The sequence below is a fragment of the Malaclemys terrapin genome, chromosome 6 (assembly GCF_027887155.1).
Source record: "Malaclemys terrapin pileata isolate rMalTer1 chromosome 6, rMalTer1.hap1, whole genome shotgun sequence".
NCBI lineage: Eukaryota > Metazoa > Chordata > Testudines > Emydidae > Malaclemys > Malaclemys terrapin.
This window is the reverse complement of record NC_071510.1, coordinates 75026586-75046450: the sequence shown is the minus strand read 5'-3', so window position 1 is coordinate 75046450 and position 19865 is coordinate 75026586. Positions and strand designations below refer to the sequence as shown.

General features: G+C 40.5%; 1 protein-coding gene across 1 annotated transcript in view; it reads right to left on the bottom strand.

The window, feature by feature from the left end:
- KIAA0825 (KIAA0825 ortholog) overlaps nucleotides 1–19865 on the bottom strand; it is a 414416-nt gene that overhangs the window by 322132 nt on the left and 72419 nt on the right. The window contains exon 4 of the mRNA XM_054032998.1: nucleotides 17987–18126. Within this exon, the coding sequence (XP_053888973.1) occupies nucleotides 17987–18117 (131 nt within the window). The 5' untranslated portion in view covers nucleotides 18118–18126. The remainder of the gene's footprint in view (nucleotides 1–17986; nucleotides 18127–19865) is intronic.

The following is a 19865-nucleotide window of genomic DNA, read 5'->3' as shown; positions in this document are numbered from 1 at the left end:
AAATCTAACTTAAAACCTTCTAGAATTGCTAGTATAACAGGGGGGCTAGCTCAGTGGTTTAAGCATTGGCCTGCTAAACCCAGGGTTGTGAGTTCAATCCTTGAGGGGGCCACTTAGGAATCTAGGGCAAAATCAGTACTTGGTCCTGCTAGTGAAGGCAGAGGGCTGGACTTGATGACCTTCCAGTTCTATGAGATAGGTATATCTCCATATGTTATTTTATTTTAATATCTTTTCCAGTTTTTCATGTGAAATTATCAAACAAAATAAACCTTGCTTCATTTGAAAATGTTGAGCTGTCGACAATCTTAACATATAGAATAACCATAGTAGTCTGTTCCTTGTGAGAACAATCTGAAGTGGCATCAATAATGATTGAAAAATACTTGGCATTTCAAATCTCATCAAGAATTGCTGTTTGTACAAATGACCCACATAGCTCAATAAACTCATTTTGTATGTGTGCGGAGAGATAACACTGCTCTACAGCCAAAATGCTTCTGAAATAAATGTAGTCAAACTTTACTAATTCTGGGTCACTGAGAACGAAAATGATGCTTAAAATTGTTGATTGGCTCTAGTTTTCAAGATATGCTATTGGGTCAGTATATCATGACCCTTGACTTGGGAATGGCGGAGGATAAGTGAGTTATAAAGGGAAGGGATCTCAATTTAAACCAGAAATGACTAAAATACATCTTTGACTGGATCTATGAATAAATCTATGATTGGGTTTGGACAGTACTTGCTTTTTAGGCAAAACAATGAATGATGCAATCTGAAGCTGGTATTGCGTCATACATGATATGAATTGCATCATGTTATTCCTAGAAGTCATGGATGATGCAATCATAACGAAGCTTACATCACTCTGCTGAACAAACTGCCCTATATCAGCTCTAGAAATCATACAGTGTTGTGCTCTCTTATTTGTCAGTGTTTGATTTTGCAAAGGGACACATTTCTGTTTAGCCAAAGTGAGCAGAGATGCCTCGTACTTGTCTGAACAGTGCAGATAACTTCTGCTATGTTTGTGGTGAAGTGACTTTTGCATCACAAAAGCGCAGTATAACCACTATGGTTAAGAAAGCCTATCACCTTTCTTTTGGCTGCAAAATTGGAGATCAGGACAAGAGGTGGGCCCCACACATATGCTGCAACACTTGGGCAACAAATCTTCGCCAGTGGTTGAACAGGAAAAGGAAATCTATGCCTTTTGCAGTGCCAATGATTTGGAGAGAGCCAACAGATCATACCAGCATTTGTTACTTCTGCATGGTGGCTCCAGTTGGGAAAGGTGTCAAAGAAGAAAAAGAGCGGACTGTGCATTATCCAAACATTCCATCAGCTATACGCCCAGTACCCCACGGAGAAGGACAGCCGGTTCCTGATGCACCAGAATCATTCTCACTTGAGTCAGACGAGGAAGAGGAAGGGGATGAAACTTCTAGTCCTCAACTATCAATGTCACAGGACCCACATTTTCTCCCATCCTCCTCCTCTGAACCACACCTCATAACACAAGGTGAACTGAATGACCTTGTCAGGGATTTGGAACTACCCAAGAGTAAGGCAGAGCTGTTGGGCTCCAGACTACAGCAGTGGAATCTCCTGGCAGGTGATGTTAGGGTTTCCATGTTCGTCAAAAGGATCTTGTCCCATTCTTCTTCATGGAAGGTGATCTTGTAGCCTGCAACAACATCGATGGTGTGATGGCAGCCCTCAACATCGTTCACGATCCAGATGAGTGGAGACTGTTCATTGATTCATCGAAGATGAGTCTTAAAGCTGTTTTACTGCATAATGGCAATGTTTTGCCATCAATTCCAGTTGGTCATGCAGTCCATATGAAGGAAATCTATGACAACATGAAACAACTTTTGACGTACATAAACTATGACCAACATCAGTGGCAGCTTTGTGGTGATTTGAAGGCTGTTGCTCTCTTGCTTGGTCTGCAGACTGGATACACAAAGTACTTCAGTTTTCTCTGCCAATGGGATAGTCGTGCAAGAGATTCCACTACATCAAGAAAGATTGGCCACTCCGACAGTCATTGGAGCCTGGGAGGAAAAGTGTTCAGCATCCACCACTTGTTGAATCAAGGAAGATTTTGTTACCACCCTTACACATCAAGCTGGGTCTGATGAAGAACTTTGTCAAGGCCATTGACAAAACACAAGCAGCTTTCAAGTACCTCCATGGAAAATTTCCAAGGTTAAGTGAAGCTAAGATAAAGGAAGGTGTCTTTGTTGGTCCTCAGATTCGTGAACTTCTTCGAGATGATGCATTTGACCATGCACTGCGTGGCAAGGAAAAGACGGCATGAAAAACCTTCCAGTTAGTGGCAATACATTTTCTCTGAAATAACAAGGCAGACAACTACAGGTTGTTGGTGGAAAACCTCCTCAAGGCATACAAAAGCCTTGGTTGCGACATGTCACTAAAGATACATTTTTTGCACTCTCATCTAGATTTTTTTTTTCCACCGAACTACGGAGCAGTGAGTGACGAGCACAGCGAGCAATTTCACCAGGACATTGCAACAATGGAGAAACGCGATCAGGGCAAATGGAGCCCATCAATGCTTGCAGACTGTTGCTGGACAGTGACAAGAGATGCTCCATTTAATGAATACAAGAGACAAGCCAAGAAGCGCCGAGTAGACACTGAATAGGACTAAACTATGTACATAATAGTTTTTTGCCTTTTGTTTCATAATAAATTTTATTTATATAACCCTTTTGCTGATTTTTAAAGTGTTACATAAACAGGACAGGTGAAATATTATCATGTAAAGCAACCATAAACAAATGAAAAGACCTAGGTTTACAATTTATGATTAAAACTCTACTATCTACACAATATACATAGACATAAAATGTAAAAACTTAAATATCTTAGAAACAGTAGCCAATCAGTTGTTTTAATTGTCATATTTGAATTCAGCACATCAAAATACATAATAAATAGCACATTTTATCTCTGAAGCAGACGACTTCTCAAAAATTGTAGACCAGTGTAATGGACTTGCATGCTCTTTTGACTCTCCTGTGATTCTCAAACATGTTTAACATGTTTTGATAAAAGTGGGTCATATTTGCTGAGGAGCTCAACTATGCCTAGAAAGTTTCCATTTGCACGATCTCTGCCCTGCACTTTAAGTGGGGCAGAGGGTTTGTATGGCTGGCCTATTTAGGTCACAAATATGCCGGGTGTTTAGCTATATCTGCTGTGGGCATTACACTAGCAGCCCTGCTAAGGGGGGCTGGGAAGGAATTTTTCTCTTACCACCATATTGGCCAGGTGCAGTGGGGTTTTTTTGCCTTCCTCGCAGCAGGTTCAGGTGGGCTCTGTTCATGCATGGCATGATGGGCGATAGGCCATATGTCACAACTCTTTATTTAAGTGTATAGCAGATGTTCAGTGCAGGTACTCCATAAATTAAGGCACAAAAGAATGGATAAATAGCTTGGAAAAGGAATTAAGGAGAGGTGTTTGGTAACTGAGCAAGCCAGGGGCAGTGGGGGACTCCTTTGATTAGTACAGCAGGAAGCCAACCTCCCATCATTCTAGTCCACCTTAACCCCTCCTACAAGGGGGGGTGGTCGGTAAGGTCCTGGCAAGGGAATTGCTGGAGGGACCTGGTCCCAGCAAGGGAATTGCTAGAGGGACCTGGATGAAAAGGGCGGGGGGGGGGGAGCTGATGGAAGCCTCCCGCCCCCCTCCAAATTGGTTGGAATTGGAGGTGCAGTGCATCTGCTGGAGGGACATACATTTTTCACCTGCACTGCACATTTTATCCTCCGGGTTAGTCCCAGACATCTATCTAATAATAAAGTTGTGGCCTGATTAAACCCATATCTAATGTCTCCTGTCATTCTTTTGGCATAGCCAGACAATCACCAGTACGTTGACTGGAACCAAAGAAAGCCAATCCCCACTCAGAAAGAAAAATAATGATATTCAGGATGCGCTCAAGTAGTTTTTTCCAGTTATTAGTTTCTGTAGAGAGTTCAGTCAAGAGTAAATTCTGAACTGAACTTTCAGCTGATGCTGCCCTACTGGCTGATTTCCATGCAACATAGTTTTCTTTGTGTGACGCTGAACTCTCATGTGATGGTATTCGGTCTTTCAACTTCCTCCAACCTCTGTTGATGCTCCATCCTGACTGATCAGAGAGAACTGATACATTTGTAGTACTTTTGTTCAAAATGAAGCAGGGTGCACAGTACAGAGATTGTTTTTCCGGTTCTCCAGCATAATCAATCTCTTGTGCAGGTACACCATTTGGAAGAGTTTTTGTCAGCAGACGAGTAAGGAAAGCATGATTATCAGCATCTCGTGGAATGTTACTTGGAATTTCAAAACAACTAATTTGAAGAAAAGATTGCATTTGGGCAGCACTGCTCTTTTCAATAATTCCAATGTCAGTCACAGTCAAACCTTTAGTACTAATTAATTGCTCTTGCTGCGCAAGATCTATATCTTCCTGTTGCTGTTGAGTTTCTTGATCGTACACAGGATCTTCTGCTGCATCTGTTACTGTTGGCACATCTCCTTCTTGACTACTGTCCTCATGTTCGGGTATTGGCATTGAAATATCACTTGTTGCAGTTGCGGAGTTTTCATTATCTGTGGCATTGTTTGTTGGGTAAGGTGTGTTTTCCAGTGGTTTGAGAAATGAAATTATTGGCTTTGAACTCTTAGCTGCTGCTTCACTCAGTTGTTTTCACCGTCTCTTGCTTGCACCACTTTCAAATCTCCTCTTCATAGTGATCTATCTGGTCAATATGTAGCCTTTCCACACTTGAAATATTTTGCTGTAACCATGTACACAAATGCTGAAAAGACTTAAAACGAAGAAATACTAATTAAGAACACAAAATGAAACAGTCAGACAGGTTATTATCCTTATCACTGAATCAAAACTCAAGCACGCAAGGTATAATATAACAGGCTGAGCTGAAGACAAAGGGATGACATATATATATATATAGTAAACATAGACAAGGATACAGACAGAGGGATAATGTCCAAAAATTTCAAATGTGTGTCCTCATGAAACTCACTGTACAAGATGGTCCTCACAAATTTTCACCTTGAATCTGGGCCTATAGACTACGAAAGCCTATGATGGACCAGCTATCAAGCTAGGGCTCAACCAACTAACCAGTCACCTCTTTTAGCTATCATATGAAGATAATAATGATGAATTCTCACACATAAATAATTCCTTAGTCAACTAGACGTAAAACTATAAAGACCCTAAAATGTAACAATTCTGTATCTTTCAACACGCACTTGATCCAGCACCAGCCACTAGTAGTGGATTGTTTACATAATCAGCTGATCTGAGATGACACATTCATCACAGTCTAATCTTGTGCCATCAGAACCGATATATTTTTATTAATATTTATGAACATTTTTAACTCTTTAAATATGACACAATTTGTATCAGTTAACAAAAAAATTATGTCTTTTACCAAATCACATCTCTAATTTGCTTAACTTTGCAGCTCTAAGCTGAGAGAGTGTGTCACATTTTGGTCAGAAAGGGATGAACATAAAAACAAGTTGTGAAACTTATCAAATGCCAAAAAATGAACAAGTGTCTAAATTTGAGGCCCCCTTTGAGCTTGAGGCCCAGGCCCAGGCCATCATTTGTGATGGGTCAGAAGACTTGCTCTACATGGTGGTGGGAAGATACTTAACAGTAATTCTTGCAATGGCTTTCCTTACAAAAACTTTCTTTTTAGGAACTGCAAAGGGAGGGGGAAAGGAGTGCAGCCAGAAAGTTCCTGTTCATCTTACAACAGAGGCCTGCCATGCAGCCAAAATTAAGAACATGTGCCATGATTACAGGCAACTGTAGAGGAGGATGTTGATGCTTTAGTACTATTGTGTGCTAATAAGCACCAGGTTATCCATAATGATAAATGATAAATAAATCATTTATTTCTTAGGACACACAATTAATTCAACTTATGGATAAGATACAAGTGAAAAATCATGAAGAGATTCATAAACTGATGACCTTTAACTGGGCCTGATGCAGAAAAATTTTACAGGATATTTTTTCTCATTATATTTATATATCTTTTTTATTAAAATAGTGTGTGCCCTCACTGTTTTTGATAACTTGCTGTTATTCTGATGGTGCGACTTGTTTTACACTCTCCAAAGAACTGACAGATAAGGTTAATATAGCTTCACATTTGTAATGCTTATTCTGTTCAGTTCTAGTCTATTTAATTAACAGCTTACTCTGTGGAGAATGATTGATATGTTTTCTTTTGCTCCCCGCCCCCTATAAAAGCAAAACACCTTTTCCTTTGGAATATTATGGACATTTAACAGTGATGACCCCCACCCTGTTTGACAGAGGGAAGGTCTGAGATTTATTATCTGTATATTGGAAAGTATAGCTTCCATTAATACTGAGTTTGGAGTTAACTCAACACAGCTGTAAATATCAGGTAACTTATTTCATTGTTCTATAATCTTACTGCTATTTTGTATCCAAATTTTACTCAAAAGAAAAGCCACAATAAAAAAGTTTAAAAAAATGGATGTCTTATTTCTAAAACTAGCAATTCTTCCAAATTTGAATTTACTCTTTTTATAAAAAACTGGCAGCCTCAACACATCTACTGCTCAGATTTAAGACCCAAAAGGACCACTATGATCATCTTATCTGATCTCCTGCATAATACAGGACAGAGAATTTCTAAAACTAGCAATTCTTCCAAATTTGAATTTACTCTTTTTATAAAAAACTGGCAGCCTCAACACATCTACTGCTCAGATTTAAGACCCAAAAGGACCACTATGATCATCTTATCTGATCTCCTGCATAATACAGGACAGAGAATGGATGAACTACAGCACATATTTTAGAAAGGCAATCTTGATTTAAAGTGACTGAGAATCCATCACATCCCTTGGCAAACTGTTCCAATTATTAATTGCCTGCACTGCTAAAAACATACACCTTATTTCCAGTTTGATTTTGTCTAACTTCACTTTCCAGTCACTGGATCTTGATGTGCCTTTATCTGTTAAACTAAATTCCTAAACAGGGAGATGATTCATGAAAGCATAGGGTATTCTAAAGACCATGATCAAGCTACCTCATTGTGAGGCTTTGGGGGTCAGACCAGTAATGAGTTGTGTTGATACCTGCTCTGCAATTCTGGGTGCCTTAAATGCTATAGCAGCAACTCCAGCCGTCAGTATACAAGCATGCAAGTCACCCTCTGACTTCCACCACCCAGTTACTTTTTGCAGGGTGACCCCAATGCCCTCCCGAGCCCTGAATTTTCCCCAAACCATCTGCTCTGTAGCAGGGCTGCCCAGAGGATTCAGGGGACCTGGGGCAAAGCGGGGGAGCAGATTACTTTGCCCCCCCCGGGCGGCCCTGCTCTGTAGTTTACATCCCTCTTGTAGAACACTTTCAGAAGTTAAGTTCACTGCCCCTTTTAAAGAAACAGTACCCAGTAGCTTACTACCTCGACACTCATTTTAATCAACACATTTTAATCAACTGGTTTATAGTAAAAGTAAAACAAGTTTATTAAACAAAAAGTCATAGGTTTAAGTGATAACAAATGCAAGGAATATAGAAAGGATTCTCACCAAGTCTCTTTTCCAGCATGGCTGACCAGACACTTTGACATCTGTGAAGGATCCTGGCCAAAGTGCTCAGTTCCTTTTTCTCCTCGGGTTAAGGATGCCAAAATGGCTTTTTTTCTCTCCTTATATCTTCCCGAAGTTCATTGACCTTGCTTTGAGAGGCAAGAAGGCTTCCTGGGAGTACAATCTCCCATCCCCAACTGAGATTAAGAGGCTGTCTTGTCTCACTTACTCTCTTGATGGCTTTGTTTACCTTGTATGTATACGTACTTTTCTTTTCTTTAGTCACACTTTGCTTAATTTACATAGGAGACATTCCTTTGGCTGCAACAGGTGTGGCATAGGGATTGCTTGCCAAATACATTTTAAAAACATATTTCCAGCACATACCTATAAAGTCCTTTGTGAATTTATTGTACACACATCACACAATATTAATGATCAGTGAGTTATTAGTTTACCAGTGATATATTACATGCCATCTTTTAGATATATATCATGACAACAGTGCATCAACTGACATTGGGGTGCTCTTAGGGTCACACATGTATCTTTTTCTTTGCTAAACTAAATAGATTGACTCGGCTTCTTAAATATCCCACTGTGCAGCAGAGTTTCCAAACCTTATAGCAATCTTGTGGCATTTTTCTGGACCTATCTAATTTTTCTACATCCCTTTTAATGTATGCATGCTAGAACTGCACACAGTATTCCAGTAATAGTCTTATTACTAACTTACTTGTTTAGAAAGTAGCTCCAACATGCTCTCCTACATTCTTACACCAGCTAAAAAGTAGGAGGAAAATCTTATGCTCCCAGTAAAGGATTAGATACTCAGAGGATTGATAGTAGAAAATGGAGTCTTTCAATTTGAAATTACTGATCTGAATATGACCCAGGTGAATAATGGCTAAAAATCATTGCTAGCTGTTATAGAGAGAGAGAGACAAAGTGGGTGAATCTGTTCCACCTTGCATTTTGCTGTGACACTTGGAGTACTCTTTGTAGGCTCAAAAGCTTGTCTCTCTCACCAAAAGATGTTGAACCAATAAAAGATATTACCTCCTCCACCTTGCCTCGCTAATATCCTGGGACCGACTTGGCTATTTGCTAGCCATTGACTGTTTGGTGGCCACTGTGAAATGAGTTGGTGGTCTTAGGCAAGGTCATAAGGAACCAGTGCCCACATCCCAAAGAGCGTCTTTCTTTGCAGACAGAAAAAAGACTGAACGGGAATAAAACTGTACTATCCTTTCAACTCAGTGATGATCCTTGCTTATGAACTAGAAGCAAATTAATGAAGGCTGGCAGGTAAGGGATATTCCTATTTTTGTTAAATAGAGGATGTTAGTACTATCATTCTAGTATCTTTCAAAAGCTCTAACGTCACAAAAAATGTACTACAGGAATAAATGCTGACAGTACAGTAGATGACCACCTATGTAACAGAAAATCTACACACTATTTTTAGACACGAATTGTCTCTTAGGACCAAGGTACCAATATCAAAATATTACTGCCTTTCCCATTCATTCAATGGATTGTGGTTCGGTACCAATGTAGCCCAATGTTTTGGGGCTTTCTTGTTGTGCCTCTGGGACTTAGGATATCCTAAGTCCTCACAGGCCAAGTTGATGGGCTTGCTAAGAGCCAAATCTGACTTCTTCAAAGTGGATTTAGAGGAAGACTTAATCTCATGCTTATGAGAATGCTTTCTGGACTTCTGACAAGATCCCCTTCCCCCGGGAGAGGGTGGTCTGTGGAAGCAGACTGTCTCACACCAGAGTTGGACTTTGCAGCAGCACACTCCTTGATGAATCAGGCTGATGTATAGGGCAGTTTTCCAGCCTGGATCTGATTGAGGCCTCATAGTCTTCTCCATGAGGTATTTCTGGAGATGAAGTTCCCACCTTTCTCAGGTACGGCTGGGGAATGATTGGCAGATACTGCACCTCGCTGCAATGTGGGCTTCCCCAAGGCAGTACAGGCAGCACTGGTAGTCATCACTGACCAAGAAAGATCGTAGGCAAGAAGCGCAATGTTTGAAGCCAGAAGTTCTGGGCATAGTCCAGTACCCATATAAGTGGTGGCAGGTTCCCCCTTCCCCCCCCTTCCCTGCCAAAAGCAGGCTAAGTTTAACACTAAGAGATTTATAAAATCAGTAAACTGTAAAAACTGTATATGCTGCTAAAACTATTTACAAAGCTAAAGCTAAATCTTATCTTGTAGGAAGAAGCTGAAGCTACGGCCACTGGAGGTTCTGACTTGGATCATGTGACGGTGAGGAGGAAGTAGAGAGATGGTCTGTCTGCCCGGCCCTTTATCCCCTCAGTCAGAGGCACGAAGTGAGCCAAGGCACATGTGCGGACTGATGGAAGCTACTTTCAAATTCTCTGGCTCTGGGAGCATGGTGTGCATGAATAAACCCATTGTAGAATACAATAGGGACTACCACTTGAAGAAGAGGGGATATATTAAGTCTCTGTAGGAGGAAGTTTTGTTTTTATTGTTACTTTACACATGAGTATGTTAAGATGGCATGTCCCCAAGAACCTTCACAAGGCTTTCAAGAAGTTAATAAGTTTACTTAAGTACAGTTTAAAAACTTACTTGTGTCCACACTGTGTTCTAACACGGTTAGTCCAGCCTGTGTGTTGACCAGGCAAAAGCATATTACAAACAAATTAAAAACAGGGCTGTCAGTTAATCGCAGTTAACACACACTATTAACTCAAAAAAAATTAATTGTGATTAAAAAAATTAAGCGTGATTAATTGCATTGTTAAGCAATAGAGCAGTGGTCTCCAAACTTTTTTGCTCACACACCCCAATCAGTAAAAATGTTTTGAGCGCGCACCCCCTGCTGCGCTGGCTCTACCATTTTTGCCGAAGCAAAAAAAAAAAAAAAGCACGCTCCTCCTGCTGCAAACCCCCAAGGATCCTCTTGCGCACCCCACTTTGGAGACCACTGCATTAGGATACAGTCTGTGAGCGGGTCACACTCTGTGCTATTCAGTAGAACAGGATCCTGCCCCCTTTCAGAGCAGGTGTCTCTGATGGAGCAAAAAGGCCCAAACAGCAGTTCAGTGCTGGCGAGATTCACCCATCGCTGGGGCATGAAGGGCCCCGCACAGACCCCACCGGGGAGCAGCAGCGGCTCAGCCCGGGCTCCTGGCTCACAATGGAGGAGGCAGCAGCGTCTGAACCGGGAAGGTAAACAGAGTCAGAGCATGCATGGGCAGGCTCTGACTGTAACACAAACCGGGCCCCGCGCAATTCGCTGCTGGGCTCCTAGGGACGGAGGATGCTCAGTCGAGGTCCTTCCAGCCCTACGCGTGTGTGATTGTCTGAACCTCCCCGGGTGCTGGGCAGGGGCTACAGTGCAATGGGTCTAGCACTAGGACCCAGAAGGGAGCTGGGGACGGAAGTGAATTGCACTCGCTACAGTAACGCTTGGTTACTCCTGCCCGAACTGAAAGCAAAATACATAAATAAATAAATAAATAAATAAATAAGCACTCCTCCTGCCACGCACCCCCACGGATCCTCTTGCATACCCCCTGGCACACCCCACTTTGGAGACCACTGCAATAGAATACCAACTGAAATTTATTAAATATTTTGATGTTTTTCTACATTATCAAATATATTGATTTCAATTACAACACAGAATACAAAGTGGACACTGCTCACTTTATATTATTTTTTATTGCACATATTTGTCCTGTAAAAATTATAAACAAAAACAGTATTTTTCAATTCACCTCATACAAGTACTATAGTACAATCTCTTTACTGTGAAAGTGCAATTTACAAATTTAGGATTTTTTTGTTAAATAACTGCACTCAAAAACAAAACAATGCAAAACATTAGAGCCTACAAGTCCACTCAGTCCTACTTCTCGTTCAATCAATCGCTAAGACAAACAAGTTTGTTTATATTTACGGGAGATAATGCTGCCCACTTCTTATTTACAATATCACCAGAAAGTGAGAACAGGCATGTTAAATATCTTGTGATGCCAGCTACAACACTACCATGTGAATGCCTGTTCTCACTTTCAGGTGACATTGTGAACAAGAAGCAGGCAGCATTATCTCCTGCAAATGTAAACTAACTTGTTTGTCTGAGCGATTGGCTGCACAAGAAATAGGACTGAGTGGACTTGTAGGCTTTAAAGTTTTACATTGTTTTATTTTTGAATGAATTTTTTTTTGTACATAATTCTACATTTGTAAGTTCAACTTTCATGATAAAGAGATTGTATTACAATACTTAATTAGGTGAATTGAAAAATACTATTTCTTTTGTTTTTTACAGTGCAAATATTAGTAATCTAAAATAAATATAAAGTGAGCACTGTGCACTTTGTATTCTGTGTTATAATTGAAATCAATATATCTGAAAATGTAGAAAACATCCAAAAATATTCAAATAAATGGTATTCTATTTAGTAACAGTGCGATTAATTGCAATTAGTTTTTTTAATTGCTTGACAGCCCAGTTAAAAAACATTCTCTCAATTACAGCATTATGTAGAACACTTCAGAGCATGTTTTGACTACAACGTGTAACTGAGTCCACCACCTTGTTCCCAGCAAACAAACAGCTAAAGGTTTATTCTTACATTGGTGGCCAATGGATTTGCCATAAAAGTTGCTGATCCCGGAATAGGAGGAGACTACCCTGAAGAAGGATAGGCTCCAAACCCACAGCTATAGATCTAGGATAAAACCCTGAGCTGGTGAATAACTTTTCATTTTTGTTATACTTCTGATGTGTTTTAATTTTTTTTTCTGCGTATATGTTTATAGCCACCTAGATGTATATATTCCTTCCACTCCTGACAAAAGGGGCATAACTAGCTTACCCTATCGGTTTGAGATTTTTTAAGCAGAGTTGATTTGCCATCATGTGCATTGTTTTTAAATCCAGTTTTAATGCAGTCCACTCTGGTCAACCAAGTCTTGTTATTTATGCAGTGATAAATATGCCTAGTGATTTTTAGAAAACATTAACAGATATCTGTCCTGACGAGCTGAAAAAATTAAATTAAACATAACACACTAAGGTGGGGCAAAGAAACACATGTAAACAGGACTTACAACAGAGAAAGATAATGCAAGATGCCTATTATTGCTTTCAAATCTTGCTTGTTTTATCATTAATAACATATTAAAACCTTGGATGGAGGTCAGCAGTGAAAGACTAACTGAAATGAATTAATACCCAGTTCAGTCACCACTGAACTTAAACCATGCTTTATGTCAAGTTCTTCTCTGAAAAGAGGCTCTACAAATGGAGTAGCAGGGATCCATGCTGGTCATTTCCACATCTGGTGTGTTCAGTTTATATGTGAAATTTTTTTTTTAAACTGTCACCACAGCAAACGCAACCTGAGATCTGAACATCAATCCTTCTCTTTTGTGCATCAGTTCTGCAGACCAAATTGGGCCCTTAATGACACCTGTCCAAAACCATAGTCTTCAATGAGGTTGCAGAGATGTAACTGATTGAATCTTAGTAAATAATGGCAAATCCATTATTTTAGATCTTAGTAAATAATTCTGTTGTGTATACAGAAGAAGGAATGAAATCTACCTCACTCTTACAGAGTTGTGCTAGCTCTGCAGAGCTATCAGGAGTAAAAAGCAGTTTTAAAATGTATCTACTTAAAGTAAGGTTTCAGAGTAGCAGCCGTGTTAGTCTGTATCCGCAAAAAGAACAGGAGTACTTGTGGCACCTTAGAAACTAACAAATTTATTAGAGCATAAGCTTTCGTGGGCTACTGCCCACTTCTTCGGATGCATATAGAGTGGAACATATATTGAGGAGATATATATACACACATACAGAGAGCATAAACAGGTGGGAGTTGTCTTACCAACTCTGAGAGGCCAATTAATTAAGAGAAAAAAATTTTTTGAAGTGATAATCAAGCTAGCCCAGTACAGACAGTTTGATAATAAGTGTGAGAATACTTACAAGGGGAGATAGATTCAATGTTTGTAATGGCTCAGCCATTCCCAGTCCTTATTCAATCCTGAGTTGATGGTATCTAGTTTGCATATCAATTCCAGCTCAGCAGTCACTCCTTGGAGTCTGTTTTTGAAGTTTTTCTGTTGTCAGATAGCCACCCGCAGGTCTGTCATTGAATGGCCAGACAGGTTAAAGTGTTCTCCCACTGTTTTTTGAGTATTATGATTCCTGATGTCAGATTTGTGTCCATTAATTCTTTTGCGTAGAGACTGTCCGGTTTGGCCAATGTACATGGCAGAGGGGAATTGCTGGCACATGATGGCATATATCACATTGGTAGATGTGCAGGTGAACGAGCCCCTGATGGTATGGCTGATGTGATTAGGTCCTATGATGATGTCACTTGAATAGATATGTGGACAGATTTGGCATCGGGCTTTGTTACAAGGATAGGTTCCTGGGTCAGTGTACATTGAACAAAAACACAAGTGACATCATCTTCTGCCAGCTATCTTACAACAGCAAACTTCAAAAACAGACTCCAACGAGAGACTGCTGAGCTGGAATTGATATTCAAACTAGATACAATCAACTGAGGATTGAATAAAGACTGGGAATGGCTGAGCCATTACAAACATTGAATCTATCTCCCCTTGTAAGTATTCTCACACTTCTTATCAAACTGTCTGTACTGGGCTAGCTTGATTATCACTTCAAAAATTTTTTTTTCTCTTACTTAATTGGCCTCTCAGAGTTGGTAAGACAACTCCCACCTGTTCATGCTCTCTGTATGTGTGTATATATATCTCCTCAATATATGTTCCACTCTATATGCATCCGAAGAAGTGGGCAGTAGCCCACAAAAGCTTATGCTCTAATAAATTTGTTAGTCTCTAAGATGCCACAAGTACTCCTGTTCTTTTTACTTAAAGTAAGCAGACAAGACTAAATACACAAAGATCTGTTAAGAATTCATTTTTGCCATTTTTACACAGTCACTTTGAGAAGAGCTGCATCATAAGCATGATTTCAAGCCCTACGCGGTTATTTCCTGGTGTTCCACTAATTACAACAACAAAAAAGCTAATCATACAATGATGTCAGCTGAACTTTTAATTCCTGTGGAGTATTTGTACATAAGCTGCATTAAGAATTCTGAAACCTCCATATTAGACAATGAAAATATTGTTACCTAAATATAATAAAGTTCAAATGTATGTTGGGTAGAAGGAGATGAAGAGAAAGAAATGGCACCCTACAGTGAAAAAGTGAAACATGACTTCACCTTAGAATAACCCAAGGCTTAGTTTGGCACACAAACCTGGCCAGCACTGAAAATGGTCAAATTGGCTGCCTTCATAAACTGCTATAAAAATAAAGTTAAAATTCAAGTGTAATAAAAGTTCTCTTATATACATGTTAACCATCTTTTCCCTTAAAAATTAGGGAAAAAAACATATTCCACAGATGGTCATTTTTTTTCCTGTTTATACCACAAGGAGAAAAATAGAACAATTACAATACAAAAATACTGGAGATAATTCAACTGCTGTTGGTAAGTGGAACATAACTGATTTGTCATGTCATACAATTTTGTTAAAGTTGTTCTGTTGGAAGACCATGAATGAGTGTGCAAGTGATTACACACTTCTGGATCATAATTTTCACATACTGTTTTTTTTTTTAAATATACATGCTGTATACTATTATGTTTATTCTCTATAGTAGCATAAAACATAAATCTATCTGATGAAAAATACATTGCATTCCAATTGCATGCACATAACGCACAGAATAGCTCCCTTATCATACTACTTGCAAAGATCAATGGTAACTGGAAAATGATTTCATTTCCTATAATATATTAGCAATAAAATACTCTTTTTGATTAAAGTCACATCAAATGTTGTTCATCTTTTGTTAAGCTCCTCTCCATTCCTGAAATCGACATTTTACAGATGCAAAATAACATCTGGTAACCTCAGGGTCTTCTTGACTGAGCTGCTATTGTTGAAAAACAAGACTGTAGAAATTTAGAATTCTACGGCAAGAGCATCAGTGGCTTGTATTGCTATCATACCACAGACTGATACCAAATGCAAAAGACAAAATCCTTGCCTCTCTTCTTTGGGCCATCCAAAGTTGATAGGTGCAAGCCCTTCTAATTTGTGGAACTACAATTGCTAAAGACAATCTCAACTATTCAGGGGGGAAGGGGGAGGCGGGGAGAGACAGAGAGAGAGAGACTTGAAAATGTAAATTGTTATGTGAATGGATATAAAGTGATAGTGAAAGCAACAAACAGTTGGGATCTACTTCTGCAGTCAAAAAATGGCCCAAACCCTCACAAACTACACACCTTTTAAGCAGAAGAGGTAACAAAAGACACCTGTCATACACACCTGTCAAAATGCGGATGGTGGCCTTCCTGGATGTGTAACATTTCATGCAGAGCAACTCAAAACTTCAGATACTTATGACACTGTAAGGACATCAACTGGACTTTTCTGAGTATGCCCCAAATTTCCACTGATGTCAACAGATTGGGGAATAGCACTGTGAAGGGGACTGCAATTCTATAGTTGCTAGATTTTCATTAATATCCCTATTGTAGGATTATCACTATAATTGACTCTTGTAAAGATTAAATAATTTTTTAATAAATCTGTAAGAAATGTATTACCTTTTGTTAAAAACAGCAATATGCTGATGTCATAAAATTCAGTTTTCAGTTACATTAACTTCAGCAGAAAAGAAAGAACTGTAAAGTATAACTTCTGTGGGTGCATATTATAGGTGACTGTTTCCTGAATAAGGTGGATAGTTTTGTGAGCAGTGGACAAAGACCTCCTATCCAGGAAGGCCTCATCATTAAGTTATACAATCCTAAATCACACTTCATCAAAGGTATCCTCTGAAGTCTCATAAATGCCTTCTTTGGCACAGCTGAATCCCTGCTGCATAATCATTACTGTTATAAAGCCAGTATTTACCCAGAGTGGTATCTAAAATTCCAGTTTCTTCCTCAAAACAAGAAATTACTGACGTATTAGTGGGTAAATGTTATCTTTTTAGACAGTGACCATTGCACTTGCCACACTCAGCATCTTTCATCCAAGGATCTCCATGTATTTTACAAATATTGATGTATTTAGCCACACAACATCTGTGAGGAAGATATTCTTATTTACATAAGTAGAAACTGAGATACAGAACTATTAAGTGACCTGCCCACAGGAAAGTCCAAGGCAGAACAAGGATTATGCCCTCTGAATAACTATTCAGAGATTTCACGTAGCTGAATGTTCTGTATCTTTTCTGATTAAGAGAATATAACAGATTTACCCATTCTTCATAATGAAATATTTTACCCCAAATAATGCTTTAAAGTATATTCCAAAACATATGCAAGTTAGAAAATTTTCTCTTATTATTCCAATAAGAAAATGTGCTTTAGAATAAGTAAAAGAATGGCTTATTTATAGGGCTGTCAAGCAATTAAAAAAACTAATCACGATTAATCGCACTGTTAAACAATAATAGAATACCATTTATTTAAATATTTTTGGATGTTTTCTACATTTTCAAATATATTGATTTCAATTATAATACAGAATACAAAGTGTACAGTGCTCATTTTACATTTATTTTTTTATTACAAATATTTGCACTGTAAAAAGACAAAAGAAATAGTATTTTTCAATTCCCCCATTACAAGTACTGTAGTGCAATCTCTTTATCATGTAAAAAGCGACAAAGAGTCTTGTGGCACCTTATAGACTAACAGACGTATTGGAGAATAAGCTTTCATGGGTAAATACCCACTTCGTCAGACGGTGCCACAGGTCTCTCTCGCTTTTTACAGATCCAGACTAACACGGCTACCCCTCTGATACTCTCTTTATCATGAAAGTTTAACTTACAAATGTAGAATTATGTAAAAAATAATCCTGCATTCAAAAATAAAACAATGTAAAATTTTAGAGCCTGCAAGTCGACTCACTCCTACTTTTTCTTCGGTCAATTATTCAGACAAACAAGTGTATTTACATTTGCTGGAGATAATGCTGCCCGCTTCTTGTTTACGTCACTGGAAAGTGAGAACAGGCCTTCTCATGGCACCGTTGTAGCTGGCATCGCAAGATATTTACGTGCTAGATGCACTGAAGATTCATATGTCCCTTCATGCTTCAACGACCACCCCATGAAAAAAACCAACCCACAAGTGTTGGCTGAATTAAGGCAAAACTGGTAGTAGTAATATTCTACATTATCACCACAAAAAGAGGAAAGGAAACAAATCTTTTAAAAATGTAAATGGCTTACTGATACATTGGACAAAAAAAAGAAACATTTAAAATATGTTACCTAGCAGAGTTTTTCTTTATTTTCTCATCGATGTCACTGAGGATCTGTTGAAACTCCCAGTCCCCAGGAAGAATGTTTAACAAACAATCTAAATTGGAAGAATCAAGAGAATATTCACCTCCCCACTCCATTTCCAGAACCTGAAATAAATGGAAAAGAAATAGCAAATATAAAAAATGGGATTAAATAATGAAAAAAATGCATGCTTTATTTTAAATATTAAAGTACAGATGATTTTTGGTTTTCTGAAGTTATGCTTAGATTAACAAGGTATATATAATTATAATGGTAACATTAAACCAGTAAAAAAATACATCTTTGCACGCTATTGCATGAAATACTGTAGAGGAGTAACTTGCAGTATATCTTAAAGCTAATTAAATAGAGTAGTTTATTAGTAACCTCCATTGAGTCAAAATCAAAATCAGCTAATATTTTCCTAATAGTAACAGAATTACTCTCTATAAAACAACTTTGTGATACAGAAAAAAGTTTGTCACTATTATGCTTAAACAGAACTCAGTATTACAACTAAAAAGTGACATCAGAAAATTCCAAGAGCAAAAAACTATGAATTTTAGTGTGTGTAGGTAAATGAATGGGCCCTTCCCCTCCCACCCGCTTTCCCAGCCAGAGACTAGAGGCCCCTCCCCACCCAGCCCCGGGCCACCCGAGTGCCCGCCCCCTCCCACAGCTCCAGAGCGCCTGGCTTGTGGGTGGGCAGGCAGCGCGGCCCCCGGCCCAAGCCCCAGGTGGGCTGGCAGCTGAACACGGCCCCCAGCATGGCAGGTATGGGGGTGCCTCTGGGCTCTGGTGGGGGAAAGGGGTGGGCAGTACAGTCCCCACACCCCGGAGCAGTCGGTGGGCGGCGCAAGCACTGGCTCCAGCTGCCTGGAGTCCCTGGCTGTAGGCTGGCCCCCACTAGCCCCATCCTGGGGCAAGGGCGCCAGAGCCCTCCCAAAAGTGTGTGCGTGTGTGTGGGGGGGCCCTGCCCAAGTTGAAGGCAAGAGAAGTCCCCTGCCTATGTCCCAGGCCCCCCGCCCAAGGCAGGTGGAGGGACCCGGGCTCCCCACAGCTGCCCGCGCAGCTCTCCCTGACCCGGCTCCAGCTGGTGGGGGGGGCTTAGAGCCACAGCTCAGCCATGATAAGAGCCAGGTGTGCACTTGTGGGGAAGTCGCAGTGGACCCTCTACCTGCCTGCAGTATGGGGGATCTGAGCAGCCCCCAGCCCGTATCCCCACCCACCAGGGGCAGCTGGAGGGTCTGCAGCTCCTCACTGCTGACCATGCGGCTCTTACCATGGCCAGGCTGCGGCTCTGAGGCCTCTCCCCACTCCCTCCCCCCAGGTGGAACTGGGTCAGGGAGAGACACACAGGCAGCTGTGGGGAGCTGGCGGGGAGTCATGGACTCTCCTCCTGCCCCAGGAGGCTGGGCAGCCTGGGGGTGGGGACACAGGCTCGGGGCTGCTCTCAGCCCCTCTGCACCCCAGGCAGGTGGAGGGTCTGCCATGGCTCCCCACAGCTACCCTGGCTCCACGCTGGCCTGGCCGGGGCCTCAGGGAGAGGGGGGAAAGAGGAGGGGAAGGGAGTGGGGTCCATCCCGGCAAAAAATGGACGGGTGAGGCCCATCAACTTTCAAAAAGTGGGAGGGCAATGGCCCCTTGGCCCCCTCAGTTCTGGTGCCACTGGCCTGAGGCCCCGGCCGTATGGGAAGGAAGAGCTGAAGCAGAGCGCGGCGGGAAGCAGGAGGAGGTCTGGGGGTGGAGTGTGGGTGGGGCCACACAGGCAGTTTGGGTAGGCTCAGCCTTCCCCTGACTTTGATACCTGCTGCCCACGGGTAAATGTTAACTTTTAAAAATGATGATCAGTGCACTTGCCATG